This window comes from Cupressus sempervirens, chromosome 3, assembly GCF_028749045.1.
Source record: "Cupressus sempervirens isolate cs-2001-9-10 chromosome 3, ASM2874904v1, whole genome shotgun sequence".
NCBI classification, from domain to species: domain Eukaryota; kingdom Viridiplantae; phylum Streptophyta; class Pinopsida; order Cupressales; family Cupressaceae; genus Cupressus; species Cupressus sempervirens.
The window spans coordinates 189,867,100-189,880,395 of record NC_143120.1 but is presented as its reverse complement, the minus strand read 5'-3'; the positions used below and the strand labels follow the sequence as shown (position 1 = coordinate 189,880,395).

Sequence of the window (13,296 nt, the reverse complement as noted above, 5' to 3'; positions counted from 1 at the left end):
ATATAAAAGGGAGGAGAGTTTTTTTGGAGATGGAAGAATAGAGAAGATCGAAGTTAAAGAAGGATTAATGGAAAGGAAAAGAATGAGAAGAAAAGAAGGGGAAGTGACTTTTTGAATGGTTGCAATGATGAAAGGGTGTGTCTCTTCAAATGGATTGTAATTATGAATGGTTGTGACTCTTCAAAAATGTTGTAATTATGAAGGGTTGTGATTTTCAAAAAGGATTTCAATTATGAAGGGTTGTGACTTTTTGAATGGATTACGATAATGAAGGTTGTGACTTTTTCAAAAGGGTTATAATTATGAAGGGTTGTGACTTTTCAAAATGATTATGATTATGGCTTTTCAAAAGAATTTTAATTATGAAGTGTTGTGATTTTTTTTAAGAGGGTCATTTATATAAACATGTTAATATGATGAATATATAAGAGGTATTGATATATGTATAACCTATTCATTATTCTCTAGCTATAGTCTTGGGACTTAATAGTTGGTGTTGTGTAGGGAGAGGCGGAGTAAATCTAGAGAGTGTAATGGTGTTAAGCGCCCTATGATGAGTAAATCCACTCTCCCTAGGCTTATTTTTAGGAGAGAAGTAGGGAATTAAGATAAACATGTTAAATGTTAAATGTATGATGAACTTGGATGCTTATTTAGAAGTATTGCATCTAACATATTTTTATGATAACAAATACTAAGTTAATTCTTAAATTACTCATTAATACAACTAAGCTAATAGGGAGTTTACACATGGGAAGGAGTAATTCGCTCACTTTAAGTCAAAGATTCCCAAAAGGAGATTTGTTCATGAGGGATCCTCAAGTAGACTATTTTCATACTCGAGCAACAATAATTATACCATCTGACTTAGGGTTGGTGTTAGGAGAGGAATAAAGAATTAAGGCTTAAGTAAATGTTGTAAATCAATTGGTATTTTTAATTATAATAATGATAGAGATTTAGGATTCTCTTAGTATGAAATAAACATAATCTAAACCCTAAAGAATTTTAGAGAATAATCAAGTAAAACCCTATTAGGACTCATTAGAGTTCATCTCTAGATGACTACGTCTTTGGTTCCTATAGCTCTCTTTTTTTAACTTTCTATAATGATAAATAAAACAAAAGATTAAACTCTTCTAAACCTCTTTTCCCAAACTTCATTGTTTATTTCAATTAATTTTCATCATTTTCATTACCATTATTAAATTGATTATCTAAAATGAAATGTTTCTCTTTGCAATTTCATTCTCCTCTCTAGTTAAACAAGGTTTGATTTCAATATACCTTCGTGTCGTTATGTATTAGGGAAGGATAGCATTCTTCGTATATTTTCTATTGACAATAAACTCTTATTATTTATGTCAATGAAATTTTATGTTTCAATAATATGAGTTCACCTATTCCTAGTAGATATTGATGTAGAATAAATGATATAACTTTTACTTTAAAATTAGTAACTTAGAGTTTATTTATAAGTATGCATTACATGATTCCTTCTATATGAATGAATGCATGTATAGATAAATACGTATATATGTATGTGTATGTACATATATATAAAAAATTAATATTATATATAATATAACTTCAACCTATACGTAACAAATTTATCAAAATAACAAATTAATCTAAATAAAAGCTAAGCTTGATTTCAAATTATGTAACCTCAAATCATATACACAATTTCTTATTATAGCTTATTTAGCTATGTTGGTCTAAGTGATTTGTAGAAGGAAAGATCAAAACATATCGATCAAGGAGTAACACTCTAAGTTGACATAAAGAAAACCTAGTCCCTAGCTATGAAACTAGGTTTAAAATCTCTATGTGGCACTTCTCAAGGATTATATACGTAGCACATCACTATATGCAAGTTATACATTGTGCTCTACACATTAATAAATCCTCTAAATTTAGAGGAAAAAAATAGGTCTCAATTAACATTCAAAATAGTATACATGTGTGTGCATGTATACATACATGCAATCATTGATAGAGTAGTTAAAAGGAACCCATTATATGTGCTTAAAATGAGGACATTCTAAACAAGAGCTCTATTAGAGCTTAAGTCCCTGGCTCATGTGAAGAGTGAAAAGTAGATTTTGAAAGAATACAAGATTGTTAGATACAAAGATTGAAGATGGTAAAAATAGGAGTTTGCGAATCTAAATTTGAGTAGACAAGCAACGTTGAATGTAGACTTTATCTCCAAATGTTTATTTGCAAAATTTTAGTTGTAAAGAATCATAATTGATAACAAGGAATAGGTTATTTAGAATCATAACTGACACAAATTTGTCCATGCATTTTATTGTATAATATTTACTACAAGTCTCCTTTCCATTGGGTTAATTAGATTTGACTTTTTTTTAATTAATATTTTTTCAAACACTAAATAGCATATTGCAACAAGAGGAAAAATTAAGAACAATTTAAAAATTAAAATACCATAGCTTAATGAATTAATTTAATATTTTATGTGGCTTGATACATAATTGACCCTACAATATTAGATTTACTTTATATTTTTATTTTATTTAATAGATTATTTAATCCATTAAATATCAAAAGATAAAAAAATGTGAAATAGAATTTTCAAATAGTAATGAATTGATTTGATATTTTTGAAAAGAAATATCTTATGAAAAGTAAAATGAATTCTTTAAATTTTTATTTTTTTTAAATAAATATTTTTAATAATTTATTTTAAAATATTTTTCATTACAAACAATAGCTTCACTACATGCTTCGACATTGTTTCTGGTCGATTTCCCACCATTTTGAACATTACAAATTGTGTTCTTGAATACTTCGCAAACCTACTTCCATTCTGAAGAAGCCCTTTGGCCTACAAAATGCCCTTTATCTTCTGCATTCACAAACCTATTTCCATTCACAAGCATCACAAATGAAAAAATATGAGTTGGATGGATAGAAACATACAACTATTTGTTGAGAAAGCCAATCAGTCGCCAATCACAGATCCAATGGCAAAGCCCATTTTGTTTTTGCCTAAAACCAATTCTAAAGATCGGGTGCTACACAACAACTCGTTGCAGACATCTAGAAATTTCTCATGAATTTTTTTATTTTTTTCTGAATTCAAAAAATAATTAAACTCCTAGGAAAATTGGTACTAGCCAATAGAAAATTAGAAATAAATTTGATTAAAAAATATTTTTTAAATAATGATCATCAAACTTTTAAGTCCAGAATTGTTTTTATTGCAAAAGTTAATAGATGAGAACAAAGGAAAACATTAATTCCCTCCCTAGGCAAGGACTAAAGAGGAAAATAAATAAATAAATATTAATTTTCTTCCACCTACCATATTATTTAACAATCAATTAGCATTTTCAAAAATAACATGTATTTTCTAACTTTTCTAATATGATGTACTTGACTTCAGCTCGACTTCATCGCCATGTTTTTGGTATATCTTATCTTTCATTTTCCTTCTCTTCTTTTCTAACATACATTATACTATACCTAGCTTGAATTTAATACCCTATTGATAGATGAAGTAGGGAACATATAACTTATCATACGAAACGTAACAATAAAATATGGGCATTTTTCGTAGAAATTTAATACTCCCTTACAATTAGTGTCCCTTGTACCCTAGAAATAATCGAATTAGATTCATTATGTTTCTACAAAATAACCAAGAAAACGCGCCATGATTCTCTTTTTACAGTCAACTAAACAGAGAGAACATCTCCAGAAGCACAGTAACTAGTAAAGATTGGCTCTCCTCATCATCTTGAAGAACTCTTCGAGATCAACTTCACCATCGGCTGCAGAGAATTTGCATGTTCATTAAGACTCGGGAAATACAGACTCCCCAATGCACTGGGGAACATTTAGACATCGAATACTTGTAAATACTAAAACCTACGAAACAGTATAACTTTAAAAATATCTGGATATAAACAGATCCAACTATTAAATGAATGCAAACTCTCCAAATCAAAGACGATGAAGATTACAACTTTTAAGGACCTTCAGACAAATTGGCAAGGAACCTACTGTTTCACAGCAAATTGATCACTGACAAATAAAAAAGATCTTACCATTATGATCTGCCTCGTTAATCATTTCATATATCTCCTGTTCTGAGAAGTTCTCACCCAACTCCCTGCCCATTCGCTGAATGTCCGCAGGAGAGATTTTTCCCTAAGAAAAATTCACATAAAAGCTAGTCGTATCAACATGTGCAGATAAGAAGAAACGTATTGCTGACAAACTAAGCATTCACACTCCTACATTTTTGTCCTGATCTATTTCTCGGAATGCCCTTGTCAATTCTTCTCGGGTATCTCGTTCTCCCATTTTTGCTGTCATCATGTATACAAATTCATCGAAGTCGATTGCCCCACTTCCATCTTTATCAACATCAGCAATCATCTGCCTTATTTCCTGCACGAACCAAATCAAGAGAATATCAAAATAACAGGTGAAGGTTCTTTAAAAAAGAAACAAGGGAAGTGAAATGCACATTTTATCAGGACTAATAAAAATATGCATTTTTAAAGCTTTTAAACTAAATAATTCCGATTCGTAGATATAATGTTACTCTGGGGATTTCATCTTCGTCATTTCTCACACGATATTGTTATTGTTTCAATGATTAGCTTCTGCCATTTCATAAAGCATTCTTCCTAATTCTACCCAACAGCGTAAGAATCAATATTTTAGTTTTGAACCCCATCTTCTTTGCTATTTAAATTTTTTAATCGGTGCATGAAGACTCACGCTAAAGTAAATCAAACTCAATCATTTCCGTTTATATTTATATGCATTTTCGCTTGAAAGGGGTAGCCAAGCTATCAGAAAATAATTAGAAACTAATGAAATCCCCAAAACAAATCAAATTATGGCATATTTATAAAACCAATTGAAACAGTTCGTTCTCTTGAGGATGCCTGGGGAAGGAAAACAATATAATTTAATACAACTCCACAGTTGCCATACATTATGCAAGCAGTGCATAGCCTTGGATCTATGACTTACTAGAATTCAATCTCAATATCAATCTCAATGTGCGCATAAGTTCCAAACAAAATTTAAAATCCAAATCTCTCCATTTAAACGCTCAATGTGCAAATATCGCATATTATGCTAAGAGTCGAGATGAATCCAGGTTGACACATATTTAGAATATTATCTTCGCCTAAGAATTGTGATTTTCAAAAGAAAATGAAATAGTAAATTTAAATTATTATTTACAAGTAATAAACTAAAATTATTGGACTAATTATTTGTTTTCATATTTAGTTACAATTCATCGAGGAAATAAGTTCCTATTCATTGACGTCGTCACATAATGACCATAAGCTATATAGCTCAAAAGTCAAATCTGAAATACATAATTACTCATTTAGGTAATTAAAATATCACATGGGCCCAATCCAACAAAAATTAAAATTTGATTATTCATTGGAATATCGATATTATACATGTCAAATCCCAAAACAAAACAAAAAACTGGTCATGAAGACCTTTAACCACTTAACGTAATACATAATTCATTGTAAGAAATGGGAGCTAAGGGTGACACGTCAAGACCAAGATCTGTGTGAACTGTGTAACAAACCGGGGATACTTGTAAATAGGCTATAAAAGTTTTGGGATTTTTTTATAGGAACAACAAAGGAAATGATTACAATACAGTTGAAAAATATCACTAACACATGGTCATACATTACACTAATTTTTTAGTCACAGAAATATTAATGTATCTCGAGTTGTTACTTCTAATTCTGTTGTCCGTGTGGTAATCATCTACACTAGAATGAGTTTCTGGTTATCGTACCCCTTCTAAAAAATTGTTAGCATGAAGTTCTGAGCCTTGGCGATACTGAAATAGATCAAACACATATATGCGAAATTGCCGAGAATGTTGACGAGTTTCATTGAGGCTTCTAATAGAAAGTCGACTTATGAGATCGATACTCAGCTCACTTGGTTTTGTGTTCCCAACTCAGCTCACTTGCGTTGCCTTCCCAACTCGGCTCATTTGCAATGCTTTCCAGCATTGGACCTCGCCCAACAATTGAACATGTCCCCCCTGTACAAGTTATTTGCCTCGTTCTTACACTTTCATACAAATGAGCAACACATTGCGCACTGAACCTATTTTGAAATCTATACAGAGGTGTATGCTTTTTCAATGCATTTTTGTCTTTCAAGTTGCTTTTCCATTTTGATACTTTTTCAAATTGCTTTCTCCAGGGGTGCTTTTTTAACTACTTTTTACAAAGACGGTTTTGCAGAGTTGGCTTTTTCCGAAGGTTTCTTTTTCAAGAATGCATTCTGAATGACTTTTTTATGCCCACTTTCATCCTCTTCAATCAGTGTCTATCAATTGCCTAAAATGACCAGCTAAAAAATAGACTTACTATATATAGTAAGCTTGTTCAAGTGTGAAACAAGGACATCCCTAAAAATAGGAACTTCACCAAACACAAATGAAGCCAATTTGAGACTCACTTAAAAAATAGGAAGATCACCAAAAAATACGAGCTTCACCAAAATTTCACATGTTCATTTTTGGAAGGGCTTTCAACTCAATACTTCGTCCAAACTCCCAATTCTAAATCAGAACAACCTTCAAAACTGATACCCTAAAAGGCAACGAGCAACCCTCCACTCCAAACATAGCCAAATTCATCAATTCTCATTTGGAACATGAGGAACTTCAAGGGATCTATGCCAAAACTACCAAGAACCAAAACCAAAAAGGTCGAGTGGACCAAAAAGTAGGGGTCCCCATTTGTAATGGTATGAAATGTGAAGAGGTCACCACATGTCCGAAGGGATTTTTTGAGGAACCTAGAATAGTTGAACAGTTCACTAATGTGGGTCTTGCCAATTTTGCGGCATCCATGGTGTTGTGATATTTTTCACTCCCTGTGCCTTTCAGTGGTTGCAACATATTTTGATTGGTAACCTGTTTTAGATTAGGGAGTGTAGCTCTGTAGAACTTGTGTGTTTCTAGTTTGATTGGCCACCCCTATGTTTGGTCAAAATCAATGTAATTATCTTTTACAATTAATATATTTTATCATTGCAACCTAGCGTTACATTTTGCAAATCAAAAATAAACTTTCTAATATAATTTTATAAATCTCATAATTAAAAGCTCATGGACAACAAATTAAAAAATTAAATGAAAATGCTAAAGTAGAACATTAAAAAACCTAAAAAATATAGCATTTATTGACTATGCCTCTCTAGTGATGTTGTAAGTGCACAGATGGAACTCTTCTTCCCATAGTTTCACTTGCCTTCGTCAATTCAGCCTCACCAAATACAAAATACTAGTCAAATCATAAATTATGAACAGTTTATTTACTCCTTTGTTTGGGATGTTATTATTTTGTCAAGTTGATTTAGGTAGTTGTCTTCCTATAAGATTGCAAGCGCTTAACAATTCACAGCAAAATGTAGTTTCATTTTGGCAACAAAAGAAAATATCCTAAAAATTTGTTACCAATTCAGCAGCAATCATACGCAACGAACCCACGGTGATTTCGATGGGCCTTAGACGTACCCCGCATCTGGTCCAGATTGGAGTCAAAACTATAGGTTCAGAAGGCCAAACCAGTAACATAGCATTGGAACATAGATAAGAAATTGAAGTTCATAAAGAGATATTGCACCATGCCATTTTGAAATAATTATTATACCAATCATGTATCTCTTTTTAATTTATCTTTTGCTTGCTTCAAACATGCACCATTTAAGAGATGTGGGACAGATAAAAGTAATAAATTCCTTAAAGATTGGTCCAGGCATTGATTTCCCTCAATTAAGGCATCAGACAACTTGTTCTATATGGTATCTCAATTTGATGCGCTTCATGCTCGTATTATCTACTAGCCCCATAGATATTTTGTTCTAGTGCTTCTCATAAACCTCTTGAAGACGTATCATCTACAAAATACAACTCTTTTAAGTGTTCTCTGATAAATCTTCGAAATAATATGAATTCAATTCAATGTTTCCTAAGACTTCTGATTTTAATTCTTGTAATGCTTTTCTTAGATCACTTTGATACAGAAAGCTTCCCATAACCAATTAGAACTAATGGTGATTTCCATAATCTTCAAGATTTATTGACTAGCGCAGGGATAGAAAATCAAATTACCCTTTCTACTACAAAGCAAAACCAAATAGTTGATAATAACATTACTAATTAAATTACCTCATCTGTCATCTCAAATCCCAGAGCCCTGCAGCCAAGAATTAATGTTAACAAAATCAAACAGATTCCAATATTGAACTAAACTGACAAGCTATGTTTCTACTCAACATAGAGTGCAGAGGTTGTAGTCATACCTCATGGCTATTTTCAACTCCTTTGCATCTATTGTACCTGTATAAATGAAAGAGAACTGCAACAATTAAATATCAGATGCAAACATGAATTAATTGCTCAATTTAATTAAGATTTCCATGAGATCTGGAGACATACCTGACCCATCAGTGTCGAACAATTCAAATGCCTCCTTGATCTCTTGCCTTTTCTGCTCATTCAATCCATGCTTTCGACCTTTCCGCTTCTCACGTCCTGACACTCCTCCCGCAGATCGGAAACTTGACTGAGACACATATAAAGGAAACGTATTACTATTTCTAGTCTACTCCAACAAAGGTAGTTTCCAGAGAAATGGGTCATTTGTTGGAAATATTTTTAACCATGCATTAGAAATGTCACTCACTTTCATTTTTTGGCAGGAATTTAAAGTGTATTACTTCAAGTTAAATATATAAATTTCCTTCTTATTCATTAATCTTTAAGATCAAATGCACTAGTTGACAGAATTATACATTGTAGGAAAAAAGTCACATGCAATTATATACTTTACATGGACAAGCTTAAAAATTTGCAGCTAATACAGTTTTCATCCATTCCAGCTATAATAAGCAAACACAAACAATCAGAGCAAAAAACTGTAAAAAGCAGCCTACCTGCCTATTCAGCCCTAGCTTTGTCATATCCTGTTAGTGTATCATGGATAGTTTTGTATTCTTTTGGATTCAGATCTTTGAGTATATCTAGTTAATGTCTCAAGGTTCCATTGGGAACGCATTAGCATTGTATCACTGATCGGAAAAAATGTTATTGATGGAATGTGAATGTGCGACCATGAAAAGAAACATCAAACTTATTCAATAACAGCATATAATGTTTTTCCCTGAACATGCATAATTACGTTTGTATTCCACAGCACCAGTCAAATTTTATCCATACAATTTGTTGGTATATGCTGTATTCCATGAAGGATCCGCCATTTAACTACCTAAGCAGGTTCAAAAACATCACTGCCACACATGCATGGAAGTAGGCACAGATACGATAACCACATTAGATATATAAGAATTCTATGGAAATGGTGAAAAAATTACAATAATAGGAAACCATTATCATGCATGGAAAATCTAAAAAGGATTATAAAGCAAAGATATTTAAAAATTAAAACAATGATTAACAATAACATAATAAAAATATCAAAAACAAAACTCGAAATATAGGAAATACATATTAAAAGCAAAGATAATAACAAAATAATGTGAACAAACAAAACCAAAATAAAAATACTACAACTTATCTTACATATACACCTAATTAGTTGTTGAGAGAAAGAGAGATCCAAAAGATTTGAGTTGCCAATGCCTAAATTTTTACACTAATTTTGCCCCAAGGTGAGCAACCAGAGTCTTCTGGATAACTCTCAGCAAATATAAGATCTATTTATGAGATGGATCTGTGCTAGTCTATGTCCTTATCAAAAACAGATAGCTGACAATAATTAAATACAGTGCAGGAGAAAGACATTTACTAAAGGAATACTCCCTTCATATGCCTAGGATATCACCCTAGACAACTGTGATAACCACATAGAAGCCTTAGGATGCCACACATTACTAATATTAATATAATACTGATAATACAAAATTATTCAATATCAAAGTAGTCACATGACATCCACTCATAACCTTATATTCTTATATTAAAGGTATAGCATACACCCCTCTTAAGAAAAGTATTGTCCTCAATGTTAATTAAGTGTAGGCGCCTCTACATAAACACTTCTTCCTCCCATGTTGCATCTTCAACTGGTAAATTTTGTTTAGAAGAGATAGTCAATGGGTGTTTTAGTCCTCATCTTCTGTGTGTGACTAAGGAATGAACTCCTATATTCCACAATATTTCAGGGACAGGCACGGGGGACCGTTGGAAACACGTTTTCAGAGAGAGTGTACGTGTGCACGTGTATGTCTGCATGTGCATGTGTGGGTGTGTCTGTGTGTGTGGGTGTGGGCATCTGTGTGTCTGTCTGCACATGTACATGTGTGCGTGTGCACCTGTGTGTGCGTGCATGCGCACCTGCGTGTGTGCGTGTGCACCTGCGTGTGTGCGTGCATGCGCACCTGCATGTGTGCGAGTGTCTGAATTTTTTTAAATATATTAGATATTATAGAGAGAGAGAGAGAGAGAGAGATGTGTCAATAACTGATTACTAGCAAAACAATATGCAAATAAATCACAGTTTCATGAGTTACAACAGTAGTATAACAACATAAATGATAGTAACAGCAGTATAAATCAGTATAACAGCATTATAACAATAGTCTTTGTTAATGTTTTGTAGCTTCTCTCGGATAAACTGTAGCAAACATACATATATATAAACAAGAGCTTTTTGCGAGCTGGAGTCCCTGCCTTTTGGCATCATAGTGGGGGCTGTAGTTGTTTACTTTAACTATTTTTTATTACTAAATTGAATTAGATTTACTAATCTAATCATTTTTATTATTTATATCATTTTTATTACTTACATTATGTTTTGATTATTAAATTCGAATAGGATTATGCATGTAAAGTCACTTTGAACACTTGGTAAGTTTTTTCTATTTTATATTACATACAATTAATTGAAACTTTTTTTATTTGAAATATTTAATATCTTTATACAACACACTTTATTTAGCTTACAAAGACATTTATATTAAATAAAATTTACATCTCATTATTGATTTTTATTATTTTTTAAATAAATTCTATTTTTTCTTACTCTTTTTCTAACAAGAAAATATCAAAATTATTGATTAATTTTTTCAGATTTTAAATACACAATAGATTTTCATTAACATTTTCTAGAAACCTAGAAGCTCATAGTAGTACTAAAGTAAATAATTTAATAACATAGATGCCAAAAATAATAATTTTTAAAAAATTATACTCAGATTATCTAAATATCTTTAAGAGATACTTGAAAGTAAAAATAATAATATTTTATTTTACAAATATAAACCAGTCTGACAACGTAAGAGTACAATTGGATACCCTTAAATTGTAAATCATTTTCCAAAATCAATCTTCTATTAGAAACTTAGTTTTAAAAAAACAGGAATTGCTGGGCAATTTATTAGTCGCTGAACATTTGTATGCAAGCAAAAAAAAAACCTGCAGATGACCACCTCAATTCCGCTTATTCCCATTACCCTTTTTTCGATTTTTGGTCAACATGTGGAATGAAGTTCACATTGTTCACGTTGCTGGAAAATATAATGGAAAATATTAAATTAACTCTGACGAGCATTAATCACATTCTTATCCTTAGTATTTTCCCTACATTTTTCAATTCAAAAAAATAAGATTTATGCCCAGGGAAGTAGTCCTTCAAACAAAAACATTAGTTCCCTGCCTCATATAAGGCAGGAACCGATAACTATAAGATTGTGATTATGTTAATGAAACATGTTGCATTTGAAGAACACATACCAAGAAGGCAGTGTTACCACATCTGAAAGCGATTCTCTACAACATGGTATCAAAGCAGCTACGAACTCCTCAGATAAGAGATCTTAGGAGGGTCAGTGAGAAGACCATGTTGTGCTTGAATGTAGCCCTTGCAAAGTTGTGTAGGGCTGAGTTACTTGGGCTCATTTGGCCAGAATTGTGTCCTTCTGAAGCTGCTGAGAAAGACCAAGATCTGTGTGAACTGTGTAACAAACCGAAACTTGGCTATAAAAGTTTTAGGAAATTTTTTTAGGAACAACAAAGGAAATGATTACAATACAGTCGAAAAATATTGCTAACATATGGTCATACATTACACTAATTTTTTAGTCACAGAAATATCAATCATAACGGGTATCTCTTGAGTTGTTACTTCTAAGTCTGTTGTATTTATGTGGGAATCATCTACATTAAAATGAGTTTCTGGTTATCGTACCCCTTCTAAAAAATTGTTAGCATGAAGTTCTGAGCCTTGGCTATACTGAAATAGATCAAACACATATATGTGAAATTGTTGAAGAATGCTGATGAGTTTCATTGAGGCTTTTTATAGAAAGTCGACTTATGAGATCGACACGCATGGGCTTCATCATTTCCTTCAAACTATATCAAAGGGAATCATATTTTAGTTTAGTATCGGATCCTTTTAGAGTTTAATCAAAGATCATAAGATGATCTATGAAGTGCAAAGGTGGAGGGAAAAAAAACTATATTGCAGATATATAGAACTGAACATATCATATCTGCAAATGGACGACTCATAAAGGATGGATTTATTTGGATAAACAAGTCAGCAAATCTATGATAGGAAGAAAATTAATAAATGGCATGTCAGAAAAATTAAAAAGGAAAGATTAAACATAACCACCATAAATGCAGCTATGGCAAGGGATAAGGACCGCTAACCAACCAATAGGGAGGCACGCATGTTGAAGAGCAACCCAAGGATGGTTTCGGACTAATACCAAAAGGAAAACAAAGCAGACTCAAGGAATGAATGATTTAAAGCGCTTACATAAGAAGATAAGTCATGACCAATATAAGGAAGGTGGACACTCAATAATGTTAAAAGCACACGGCATATTAGAAGAGATTAGGAATTTCACTCAGGGCAGAAGAAGACAAAGTCAATTGCAAGTGGATCGAACCACAATGCAATAAGGAAGTGGTAGCGATTGGAAGACTTATGCGATAGGAGGACATGATAATACGATCTAACAGAAGGGAAGATGATTTGATCGAACACCGACCGTTGTGCGAAGGGAAGGAGTCTTCTTAGTTGAACAGGAAGATAGGAAGTACTCTCACGTGTACTAGATAAGACGAAGTTAATTATTCTCGATCATATCGAGAAAGACGGATAGCCTAATAATGTAATTTTAACGTTTAGAGGGATCTCCGGCATGTCGGAAATTCCAAATCATAGGGCATAATTAAATGTGATGTATCAATAGAAATCTATATTGAAGAATTAACAAATA

The 13,296-nt window shown here is 32.3% G+C and overlaps 1 protein-coding gene across 2 annotated transcripts in view; it reads right to left on the bottom strand.

Annotated features, from left to right (window-relative positions):
* Window positions 1-3,557: 3,557 nt before the first annotated feature.
* Window positions 3,558-13,296, bottom strand: part of LOC149565455 (putative calcium-binding protein CML13) — a 36,896-nt gene continuing 27,157 nt past the window's right edge. For both annotated transcript variants that reach the window (XM_089818981.1, XM_089818982.1), the window contains exons 2-7: window positions 8,483-8,609; window positions 8,347-8,383; window positions 8,213-8,240; window positions 4,270-4,422; window positions 4,077-4,179; window positions 3,558-3,800 (exon numbers count right to left, since the gene is read on the bottom strand). In XM_089818981.1, the coding sequence (XP_089675107.1) occupies window positions 3,739-3,800; window positions 4,077-4,179; window positions 4,270-4,422; window positions 8,213-8,240; window positions 8,347-8,383; window positions 8,483-8,609 (510 nt within the window). In that variant the 3' untranslated portion in view covers window positions 3,558-3,738. The remainder of the gene's footprint in view (window positions 3,801-4,076; window positions 4,180-4,269; window positions 4,423-8,212; window positions 8,241-8,346; window positions 8,384-8,482; window positions 8,610-13,296) is intronic.